At 32.5% G+C, this 11,986-nt stretch overlaps 1 protein-coding gene and 1 pseudogene across 1 annotated transcript; one reads left to right on the forward strand and one right to left on the reverse strand.

Annotated features, from left to right (window-relative positions):
* Positions 1-4: 4 nt before the first annotated feature.
* On the reverse strand, positions 5-4,274 carry LOC135138034 (uncharacterized). Its single transcript, XM_064067864.1, has 3 exons — positions 4,168-4,274; positions 4,060-4,110; positions 5-2,554 (listed from the first exon to the last, which is right to left on the reverse strand). The coding sequence occupies exons 1-3, from the start codon at positions 4,174-4,176 to the stop codon at positions 1,217-1,219; spliced, it is 1,398 nt and encodes a 465-aa protein (XP_063923934.1). The 5' UTR covers positions 4,177-4,274; the 3' UTR covers positions 5-1,216.
* Positions 4,275-5,430: 1,156 nt separating this feature from the next.
* On the forward strand, positions 5,431-9,089 carry LOC135137838 (uncharacterized; annotated as a pseudogene).
* Positions 9,090-11,986: the final 2,897 nt, after the last annotated feature.

The following is an 11,986-nucleotide window of genomic DNA, read 5'->3' on the forward strand; positions in this document are numbered from 1 at the left end:
TAGCTTTTTTTTTCTTTTCAAATTTTCGGTTATTTTGTTCACAATCTAATGCAACACCATATTTACCCTTATATAAAACATTAAACTTTTCCTCAACAAAATGTTCATATAGATCAAGAACTGTGAAAATACCGTCCAACAAAAGCAGGTATTTATCTCTGTCTTTTACAAATAATTCTGTAAGCATATAAATTTGTAGAGGAATGCCTAAAATTTCATAATTTGGAAAAGACATTATGTTTTTTCTTATTTTATTAAAAGTTTCATTTAACTCCTCACCGGTAATCCGTAAACGGTTTTCTATATATTCTTTTTGTTCGTTTTCACTAAATTGTCTTATATTTCGCGCAAACGTACCTAATTCCTTTTCCAACATATCCCTTAAATTGATTCGAGAAGTCAACCATTGCTTCACTCCTTTTTTAGAAAATGCAATTACTAAAGTTAAGATGAAAATTTGAGTGGCATCAGATGCTTCATCAAGTCCATCCCATATTAGTTGTATTTGATTTTGTTCCAGCATTGTTTTGAACACTTTCTGGTGGAACGGGTTAATGCAGTCCTTAAAAGTTTCTTCTAAAATATATTTTAAGAAATTCTCCACGTTTGATTTATGTTTCCTGAAGTGTAAGGCGTGGTTTCTGGTGTAGATTAAAATGATCCAGTTTGTAGACGAACTGCTGTTTTTTAAACTCTTCGTTAATGTGCTTTTTCCCATTCCAGCATCGGCGCATATAATATTGATATTTTGTCGAGAACGACTAAAGTACTGACGCTCGTGTATAGTGTACTCCATAAAGTCACTTTGTAGACGAAACCTCTCAAGTTCGTCGATATATTTTCGTTCTGGGTCATAATTTTCACTTTCCATCCATTCCAAACGATGATTGTCTAAATATCTGAAGTGATGAAACTGAATTTCTAATTTTTTTTTACACAATGCAGAAAATTCCTCGTGTGAAATTTTGTTTTCATAAATATATATCTTCTGTTCATGAATTGTGTTCTGAATTAACTCAACGTCATTCACTTTGTTGACTACTAAATTTGGCAAAAATTGTTTAAAATAGTTGACATCTGTTACGCAATCGACTAAAACAATTGTATTTTCACTAATCTTTTCCAAAAATTTTATGTCTATTAAAATTTTCGTCAATTTTCTTTCAACATGACTGGGTGGCAGAGCATCTTGGCATTTTCCAATCAGCAATGGAGCTTACATCATTTCAACTAAATCATCCGTAGTGATGAAGTCGCCGCTATCTTCGCAGATTTTTAGCAAATATTTCAATTCAGCGTCTTTTTGCCCTTGCAGTGAATATGTAAAATTCGCTAGGATGTCTTCATACAACTCTACGTGCTTTTCTAAATCAAATAACTTTTCAAACAAGCATGGTTTTTGTTGACCATCTGCACTGTCGTGAAGGGGGTCAGTACTACTTTTTTTAACACACCCATTAACCGTTTCTCGATCATCTAGTGTAATTAGATTTTGAACCTGACATATTTTTATTGTTTCATAAACTTGTGGACATCCTTCAACGACTAACGGACTTTTTCCCAGCAACCACATGAGCTTCGATACTTTTGTTGCGTCTTTATCATAGAGACTATCTTTTGTTTTTATTCCTTTTTCGATAAGTTGGTACTTGTAATTCACTTTAATCATTTCTTCTATGTCATCTATATCGTCGATAGCGTTTGACCAAATTGAGGCGATTTTCTCGAAATTGTTTTTACTTATGTAAGTCAAGTCAAATTTCGAAACAGCTTCTCTAAACATTTTTCTTTTGGCGTCCACTAGTCCACCAGCGACGAAAGATAACGGTCTGATAAAAGGTGAAAACACACAAAGACTTATCAAGTGTTTCATCCACGTTTTATTTAATTTGGTTTTGTTTCCTTGTTGCATACTCCACCGGGTTATAAAATGTAGGTACTCTCGGAAAACGATGTCGTTGCATTTGAAATATGCCTTGAAAGTCTCAAGTGTACATGTTTCCAGGTCTACGGTATCCGTTTGACCAGTATAGAGATACAAATTTTTAAAAAAAGATCCATACTCTTTGAAATTATCTTCATTTTCTTCAAATCTGTAACACTGTCCTCCCAACTTTGAAATACGTGTACTTAGCAAACTGTCTTGTTCATGTGGCGTCAATTTGCCAAATTTAAACTGATCTATGTATTCATCATTTAGCTTAGAATTGGTAAACAAAACCATCTTGATACGCGAGTCAGACAACTTCGACTCTTTTTTGAAGTCTTTATAATACTTCTCGACGCTAAAGTTTCCACTCGATGCGTTTAACTGCTCAATTTGTATTCCCCCTGTTCTGTTGAGGTGTTTCAACTGAATAGCGAACGTTTCGATACGATTTTTGAATTCAATTTCAACTACAACGTCATCGAAAGAACCATATGCACTATCGTTTGACGACAAGTAAAAATTTTCTACGTCATCGTCAATAATTAATTTTAAAACTAAGGTCGCTATGTAGAGATGTTCATAGTCTTTACCTACGTCAGTAGTACCACTTCTCTTCTTAAATTTCTGAAAAGAATGTTTTATAAGGTAAGAAATTCAATTACAGTAAAGACATACTATATTTATTTCAACATGGTTGTCGACGTAGGTGATTGTAAAAATTCTAAGTGAACAGAATTTTTAAATATGGGCGATGCCGTTTTTGAATAAAAGTGGACACGTCTTTTAAATCACTCATCATGCGTCGACAACCTTTTCGAAATATCATCATCATTAATAATGTAGTAATAGATACAGGCTGTTCAATTTATATTTGAACATAGGATAATATCGATATTTGAGAATTGTAATAATTAAAACATTTTTCATAAACACTATGTATATTAAAGTTCAATTTTGTTTATACCACAACAAAACAAAAATATTTGAACTTGTACTTCAAAAAATGCAATTGCTGCAATTTTTTTAGAAACATTTCAGGAAAATCCGAGACGAACGTTTATGATAAATTTGAGAATAACCATGACATACACGTGTTTCTGGCAGCAGTTATACAAACTAGAATATTTTGAAATTGAAAATTTAATTTTCTTTAACCGCTGATCCTTCAAATTTGAACGTGCTTATAGTCGAAATTTTTCCAAGTATGCACATAAACAGTCGAAGTTATGCACGTACTGAGAAATTCTTATCTTATTTACATTCTTTCCCGTTATATGAAGAATTTTATCTACCCATTCCAAGGTCAAAAAGATGTTTATTTGAAATAATTTATAGAACTCTGCGAAGATGACAATTGACATAATGGAAGCTTGATTGCTGATGCAGAATATATAGAAAGTTGCATGCCACGCCGTTATATCGAAATAAAGTTGACGAAAATTGTAATATATAGATATTACATTTTTGAAAAATATCGTGGCAGATGTTAATTCTTTCGAAACTTTGTTACTAAATTTATTGATCAGATAAATAATAAAGAAGTTGAGTCTACATAGTAACCTAACAAATACATTTCTATTGAAGAAAAATACCCTCGAATATTCATGCAAAATACCTTAGGAGTGAAGAAAGTTTTCGCGAACTTTTTAATGATTCATTTATCTCATTTAAACAACAATCTAGGGAAATTATTAGCGTGTGACGCTGTTCATTGCAAAAAGTTTAATCCGATTATGAACCATTACTCATTCAACTATTTTATACTAAAATACAACATTTATCATTTTTAGTACCTGATCTTACTTCCATTGTGTTGACTGATAATTGATAAAGTACAAGTACAAAAGTATATTATTTTATAAAATTTAAATAGCATCCGTGATCAACAAGTACTTTTCAGTTGGTACTAATGAATTTCACTTGAAACTGGTAGAGCAGTCGCTTGACCTTAGCTTCTACTGAGAAAACTTGCATGATATTATTTATGTAAAAATTTGTTATTTATTACTATTAAAACTTCATAATCAAACTTTCTTCAGAGCTTAAATTCTATTTCCAACTCAAACAGTGTTGATCACGCTGTATTTATCATCTACAGCTACACGAATTTACATTAATATCTAACTTACCGGGGAAAAACTGTCAGGTGTTTCATATTGTCCGTCGATATTTGTTTTTCCCTAAAAATATAATTGCAAATAACTTATTATAAAATGTACACATCACCAACTACTTACGGTTGCCATGTTTAATTAGAACAAAAAATAATAATCGTTATACAATTGAAACTTGCAATGAAAATATCTATGGTTACTGGTATTGTGGTATTATATATGGACTATTCGTAAAGCTATCTTGATACAGATTCAATAAAACAAGCGATAGGTAGGTATTAATAAAAAATAATCTTATCTCTTAAATAGTCCTTATGAAAGATAGATATTATCGTTATTATTCAAGGTTATTTAGAAAATAGAGAACTAACAAACCGTTATTTGTAGTTGAAGCGTTTACTTGTTTAAACTCCATCTTAACTTATTCTAAATGTAAAGAACTTTCAGAATTTTGAAACACTTTATTCGTGTATGTTGAATTTGATCTATTGTTAGCGTATTATGATGTTTTATATTCTGTCCTTCCATTTTTTTTTCGATTTGTTCTATATGCGCCAAAAGGGATAATCACCATAAAACGTACCATGAATACACAGTAGTTACTCATCTGCCTGAGAACGGTACCTAACCTACTGTGTACCAAAACACGCGTGTAGCAGTGTCCCACAAACAAAGAAATTTAAACTCTTAATAAAAGTTTTTACTTTTCTAAGAAAATTAACAGATCGGATTATTTTTTATTTGAAAGTATGCCAGCGTAGATTAATTTTATCTCTAAAAAATACAGATCAAGTGGGATATGACATACTCAGCAAATAAAATTGAATAAATAAAAGTTTTCTGATTTATGTTATCCTGAAAAAGGCGGAGTAAGAAGTTCCATCCGTATCATATACAGTTGGTTCATGAACTATGCGAAATTGACTTTTGATGAAGACTAACACTGCAATTTTGTTCGGTAACCTGCTAAATGATTTCGGTTTTACCAAGAACGTTTTATTTACCCATGAATCTAAATTTTCCAACAATGGCGCTGTAAACGAACACAATTACATTATGCCCAAGAAAAATCCGCGATGGATTTATTTGAAGAAAATTATTTCCAACGACTTTTACTTTAAAGGTAAAGCATGACAGTGCCGCTTTTAAAACGACAAACTTTGTAGATTTGTGATATTTTTTAAATTCTGGTGTTACTCAAGGAATAAATGAATAATGTATTTTGGGTTGCCGCTAACCCTAAATCACATTCATTATTTAGGGCGAATCACCCTGTATTGTTTGATAGCTCCGCGTCTAAAAAAATCTAGACGCAACCAGAAATGCTATTCTAAACCATCTTTCCATCTTTTTTCATATCGTTCAAGAATCGTGACATTACTAACAATGAGCAACTTTAACAAGTATTGCATTTATTATCACAGTTTAATTAATAAATCTAAGTAAAACAATTATATTGTTTGTTCAACATAATTATGGTATTAACTGAGTTTTAGCAAACTATATATTTTGACAGAGACTCAAGAAGGCAATGAATATTTATAAGAAATAATCTTATCTTTTAAGTAGATCTTAACAAAAATATGTTTCTTTTAAATACGTAACAGTGTCTGTTGCTATTCACGATTATTTACCTAATGGAGAAGTAGAACAGATCAGATTATATTTTATTTAAAAGCATGCCAGTGCAGATTAACATTGTCTCTAAAATATACAAATTCAAATAGACAATAGATTTTTAAATTTTAAGCTCAAATTTGTGGTGTCATATTTTTAAAGCTGCTCCTAAAATACTATTTTTCAAGAGAGTCCTAGCAAGCTTTCAACATATACGTTCCAAAAATAAGAATCTCTACCAATCTAGAGTCAAAGTCGATATTCTATTACGTCACTTTATTTAAAACTCCAGTACTAGGGCTTGGTATTGTTAATGTTGTTTACGAGAAACCCTCCTAGAGGTTAGATCGCGAAAGTGGGCGTTAGGTGAACGCAGTTGCCATCTTCTATGACGTTATTCGTGCAGTGTTGGCGCGAAATTGGACACGTGGTTCTTAATTGTGCAGGCGGTCTACAAAACCTTTAACCCGGGATATCCGGGAGGCTGAACAGGTAGGTGACTTTTGGTACGTTTGTCAGCTTCGATCTAAAATTTAATTTTTCGGAATTGTAAATTTCCGCGAAAAACGGTGTTTTCAAAGCTTTTACGTCCAACACGTAGTATATTTTTGCACAAACTATACAAATCGTTGATTCATATTATAACTGAAGAAGGCTTAATGAAAAACTCGAAACATCGACAACCTTTCCAAATTCGTCCCTTATCAACAACCCAGACCCACGACCACAAATAGCGAAGACTCAATAACCCGCCAATTTACCAAAAACCAGTCGTCTACGACTGGTGCTGCAAAAAAGGCACCGTCAGTCTCCGCTGTGTTCTCGAACGCTCGGCGTAAAGCTAAAAGCGACAATCGACAATCAAAGTGAAGACGAAGTAAAACTGCGAGTCCGGCTGGAAAAGTGTTACGAGTTCTTCATCGACAAAGGAGTCCTGGGCGTGAGCAAGGACCTGAAGCACCTTGTTTTCGAATACAGGTATTCCGAAGTCGGGTTTCGACGACTTGGTGACGTTTGGTTGCAGAGGGAGCAACGTCAAGCCGCACTCTCGCAGCAAATGGGACAGTTCCAATAGCCTTGTTTTACCTCCGATGCCTACAACACTTGTTGGAATTTGTAGATTAGTACAAATCTATTATGAGCTTTCAGTACGTATGGCGGAGGTGTTAGTTTCTGTGTAACTTTTGCGAGTTGTAGGTAAGTCTAGAAAGTGATAAAGACGTAGACGTTGTCCAAGTCAATTTCTCGATTACTATAGCGACTGTATCTTTCCGGATACCGAACACGAACACCTCACCTACAATACGATACGGTAAGTCTGTTTTCTTGGGGCTGGACAAGACTTTGAGAAGCCAAAGTCCGTTCCGGTTTTACTTGACAATGCGTTTTATATCGGAGAATTCGCGGCGGTGTTGGCAATTATACAGAAACCTACCGATTTCTTAACTATTAAAATTTTCAGTAATGGATAAATTTCGTTTTAAAATGACCAGATGATAAATAATTTTTAAAACACTTTTGCAATTTTGAATTTCACTTTACGAAAACCCAAATCGAACTAATTGATACAGGAAGATAACTCGAAAAGAGAGTTGTAGGAGAGCTTGGTGTGTTTAACATATCAAAGCTTTTCTTATTAGAAAAGCAAGAGAGCAAGAGGCTTATTAATGCATGATTTTAGGCAACCAGATGTACCCTCAGTCCCTCCTGAACTGTCGCCGAAATTCCCCAAAAGTAAAAAAAGTATTGGATACTTCGGTCCACTTTAAGCATCAATCATGATTTGGACATATCCAAATTTAGTGAACTAATAATGTTAATTAATAAAAAAATTCACTTGTATGTTTGGTTGCATAACTTACATTTTGAACTTTCAGTAATTTAATAAAATTACAATCGCCGGAAAAGTATTGTAACTAACTCAGTTATTAATCGCCTTTATTAACAAATTTATTCGTTAAATAGTTATTATGAACTCCACAGTAACCTTCATAAGGAGTTCATAATTCACAAGTGAAATCAAAGCGTTTAGTGAATTAAAAAATTTCAAACAAGAACAGATTTTTATTTCTTCTGCAGAAATATTAACAGTGAATTAGTTTTTGTCTTTGTAGTCTGAAATATAAAAGTTACAATTCAAGACAGATCTATTATTAACGATTTTGATGATTGCTTGATGATTCTTCTCAAAATTTCGATTTCATGTTCAGATAATGCTCTATGTATTCTTCCACAACACGATTCGAACGCCAGCCACCGTGTCACGTGTCACTTTACAACTGTTGAAGCTGCCACAGAGTCTGCTGGTAGAGTTGCACTCGAACGCCTAAAACTATGAGCCGTGTATTCTTCAGCCACCAATTCACCAATTCTACGATAAAAATTACTTTTTGTATTAAATATTCATCAGTTCAGACGGATTATCTAAGAACATTTACATTTCTTCGAGCGCGAACACCTTGGATTTCTTTGGTCTGTGCCTTACAGACTGTTGTTTTAGGAAAGCCGATACTTGATGAAATCTATAACAATGAGTAGTTTAAAACCTCATAAATAATAATCATTGCGATGTCACAAACCTGCTTATATCAATATTTTCTTTGACAGATAACATTTTCTGTAGTTGGGAATAATACTACCATCCTGATGAAGATTTTGCATTTTTAGACCATTCCGAAATATAAGCCAAAATTATTCTTTCGTCTGCTCCTTTCGCATGATTTCGCTTCCTCCGTTCACAAAAATTCGTATATTCTTTTTCAAACGAATGCTTCGATTTTGCTGGAACCACTTAATTGACAGCTTCCAAACTTTCGTCCAGGACTTCTGAGGGTACAAAACTTTGTTTTCGTCTTTATCTTCCAAAATTCCAGACATTATGTTGATGATTTTTCTCAAAATTATTATATCATATCACAAAGAAAGATTTTTTTGCTAGAAATTTAAAAACGCTGTATAGCAAAAGTTACATTGTTAGAATCAGTAGAGTTTGGTTATATTATATTTGAATAGTTTTCGTGTTAAAAAATCAAAAAATTCAATTTTAAAATTTTGAAAATTCATCTGAAATCGGTAGGTTTTTGGATGATTTATTGTTGATTTACGGTCCTTTGCAGAACATGCGTGTTCCCACGTCGAAGGCGGTCAATACATCGGACCAGAATTCCTCCTCGGACAAGTCTACGATGGAAATGAACACCACATTAGGGAGCCTATTGTACTGTACAAACCTTTATATGTAACAGTAGATAAGTCTGAAACAAACTGAGTAAGGCAATAAGTATTCTATTCATAAAGGCAGGGTATATAATATCACTTATTTGGTTTAATATCACCTCAAGACTGATGACAGGAATATTCGTAGTCAATTTGTATTCATTTTTGTACCCTGAGAACAAAAAAAAAAAAAACTAGTGTGTAACACGAATTGACCTCAATATTATCTTCCAACTGTGTCAAAAAGCACCAATGTATAAGATTTAAGAATATAGAACACGACCTCTATTTAAATGTTGCCAAAGTGTTTTAGATGTACTTCCCTGTGTTCGTTGATTTGCTCATTTAGGCGTTTTTGAAGATTTTGATGTTGGATTTTTTCTTAATGTATTTATTCTAGAAAAAGTTACTGTTATAAGGTGTAGTCTAGAAGAAATGATTTATATTTATATTTATATATTATTGTTGTTTGTTGTACTATTTTGAAGATGATACTTAATAAATGTTTACGAATTCTAATATAACAGCAATTTTTTAACCGAACCATAATACATTAAAGGTTTAAAGTTCTTATCGACGCAATAGACTCTAAGTGACAAGACTAGTTGCTATGTCGGGAGCTTTCTTTTTCTCGTCTGATTACACTAGTTTACAAGGTTTTATATCCAAAGATTAAAATAGTTGCATCTAAGGATTTGGGTTCGGGAAATTCAAATCTAAAAGCAGAAAAAATCCATCACGTCAAGTTTTTGAGATATTTATATAAACATACCCCGTATTTCTTTTCTTTTATACAACTTTTGTAACTTTTTTATTTTTAAATATATATGAACATATAGTTCTTGGAGCAAATTTGTATCATTTTAAAAGATCATTTACGTAAATAAGTAACATGAGTGTCAATTTTTCAAGCTACTAGATTGTCATCAATGTTTTATTTAAAATTTTTCAAGTACTGATTTTAGAATAATTGGTTGCTTTTGATTTTTCTACGGGAAGTGATAATAAAAATGTGAGGTTGGCCTCACAAAGATATTTTAAAATGATACAAATTTGCTCAAAGAAATACAGGTGTATCGTTAAGAATTAAGAACTTACAGGGGTTGTATCAAATAAAAGCCCAGTATATATTATAAACATTATGACTGAAAATTACAAATGATAAACACTAGCGTTTCTTTTATTGGCAGTGCTGTCAATTTCCCTTATAATAGACCAACAGTAACACATTTTCGTCCCAAAAACCTTGATATCTTCTTTTTAAGCATATTGAAACGGGTCTTCCCGCTTTAGGTACTATAATTTTACTACAAACGTAACAAAACTGATTTGCACTTACTTTGCACGATCTCGAACATTTTTTATGCGACAATAGGGGCAATTCTGAATCAAAGTTGTTAAATTTAAAGGGTGTTAAATTGCAAATTTCCATAGTAACGAGTTAAATTCGTAAATCTGATTGGCTGTTTATTTTTTAACAACCTTTAAATTTGAACAGGTTTGATTCAGAATTGGGCCTAATGGTGCATTAACATGAATCAGCCAACGTGAAGGTAAAAGCAAAATTCATTATTTTGGATTTATGAAAAAACCTGACGTGATACGGATTATCCGTTTTTGGATTCGTTGTCAGTAAGTAATTTAGAAGTAAAAAATATTTTTTTTATTTTTGGATACGAAAAAAAGTTTAAATTTGTAAGCTAGTGTTATTTATTTAATACTTACTAATTTTTTAAGCTCACTGTCGAAAACATGGATACTAAGTGTGCACGCAGTATTTGTTCTCTTAAAGTTATAATAAATTTAAATTAAAAATTAAATTACATGGATTTTTACAAATACGGTTCTTTTGTCTTCATTACATCCGTAACGCATATAAAACAGCATCTTTTGCCTGTAAACGATTGATATTAGTAAAAATAGTTCTTTAATGAAAATACGTTGGAAAAGAAGAATTGGGCAGTAAATACTATATTATTAAGAAAGGTATAACTTTAAATATCCCAAATATAAATGTCCACTTACCACGTCCAATTTAAAAGAATGGTCGCTGTTTTGTGGATTCCTTGAAGATTGAAGAATCTTGTCATTGGTGTAATAATAGCCCACATCAAAAAGAATTGCATTTATTATCACAGTTTAGTTGGTATATTTTAATGTAACAAATACATGGTTTTATTACAAAACACTCTGTATGGTCACAGGGCGTGACAGTACATTTTACGCTGCACCTTAACTATTTGCCATAAAATATCGGGTATCTAAATGAAAACTTGGTCAAGACTGTCATGTTAGCAGCTGTTATTCGTTGTCACATCGACTTTTGTGAATTAATAATTTTTTAATTAACTCTGACAGCGAAATGACAACTGTCTCAAACACAATGACAAACACTATACGACATACGGAAAAAACAATAAAGTGGGAAGCAGCTCACTAACCAGGGTTCAATTAGACACCCGATAATTTTAATGTATATGTTACAGTCAAAGTGTTCATTCTGTCAATGTATACACCGACTACGACTAGCCAATGTATGCATTGACTGAGTTGCTCAGTAAATGTGTTCACAATGGACGATGTGTAAGCTTTAACTAGTCAATGTATACATTAACGGTTCCCGCTTAGACAAAGTATGCACGAAATAATACATGGTGACATAACCTCACATTGTACCTTGATGTTTTAGCGATATTTGTGATTTATTGTTTTTGTGTGGCGTGTAGTAGGGGAACGAGGGGCTTGTTGTAACAGTTTTTAGGAAAACGAATATAATTTGGTATTAGCTGTTTGACCATTATAAAAGTATCTATCGGTAGTCTAACTATTCCCCTATTGGACTGAACAGGCAAAAGGTCAAAATTGTTCATCTTCACTTCACACCAGGCATTTTCTTAAAAAAAAGTGCATTGTTACAACTTGCCCCGTGGTTGGGGCTAGTTGTAACAGCCATGAGACAGGTAGTACCAGTAAAAATAAAGCTGATGTTGATACATATTTAGACTTTATTTTTCAAAAATCAACACAACACTTCATTATATACAATTTTTTTTCAGTAAAACTGAAATAAACTTTTAGAAAAAGAGTCAACATTAAATATTTGAGTGTT

This window comes from Zophobas morio, unplaced genomic scaffold, assembly GCF_036711695.1.
Source record: "Zophobas morio isolate AGI-343-1 ecotype UQ-CSIRO unplaced genomic scaffold, CSIRO_AGI_Zmor_V1 ptg000030l, whole genome shotgun sequence".
Taxonomy (NCBI): Eukaryota; Metazoa; Arthropoda; class Insecta; order Coleoptera; family Tenebrionidae; genus Zophobas; species Zophobas morio.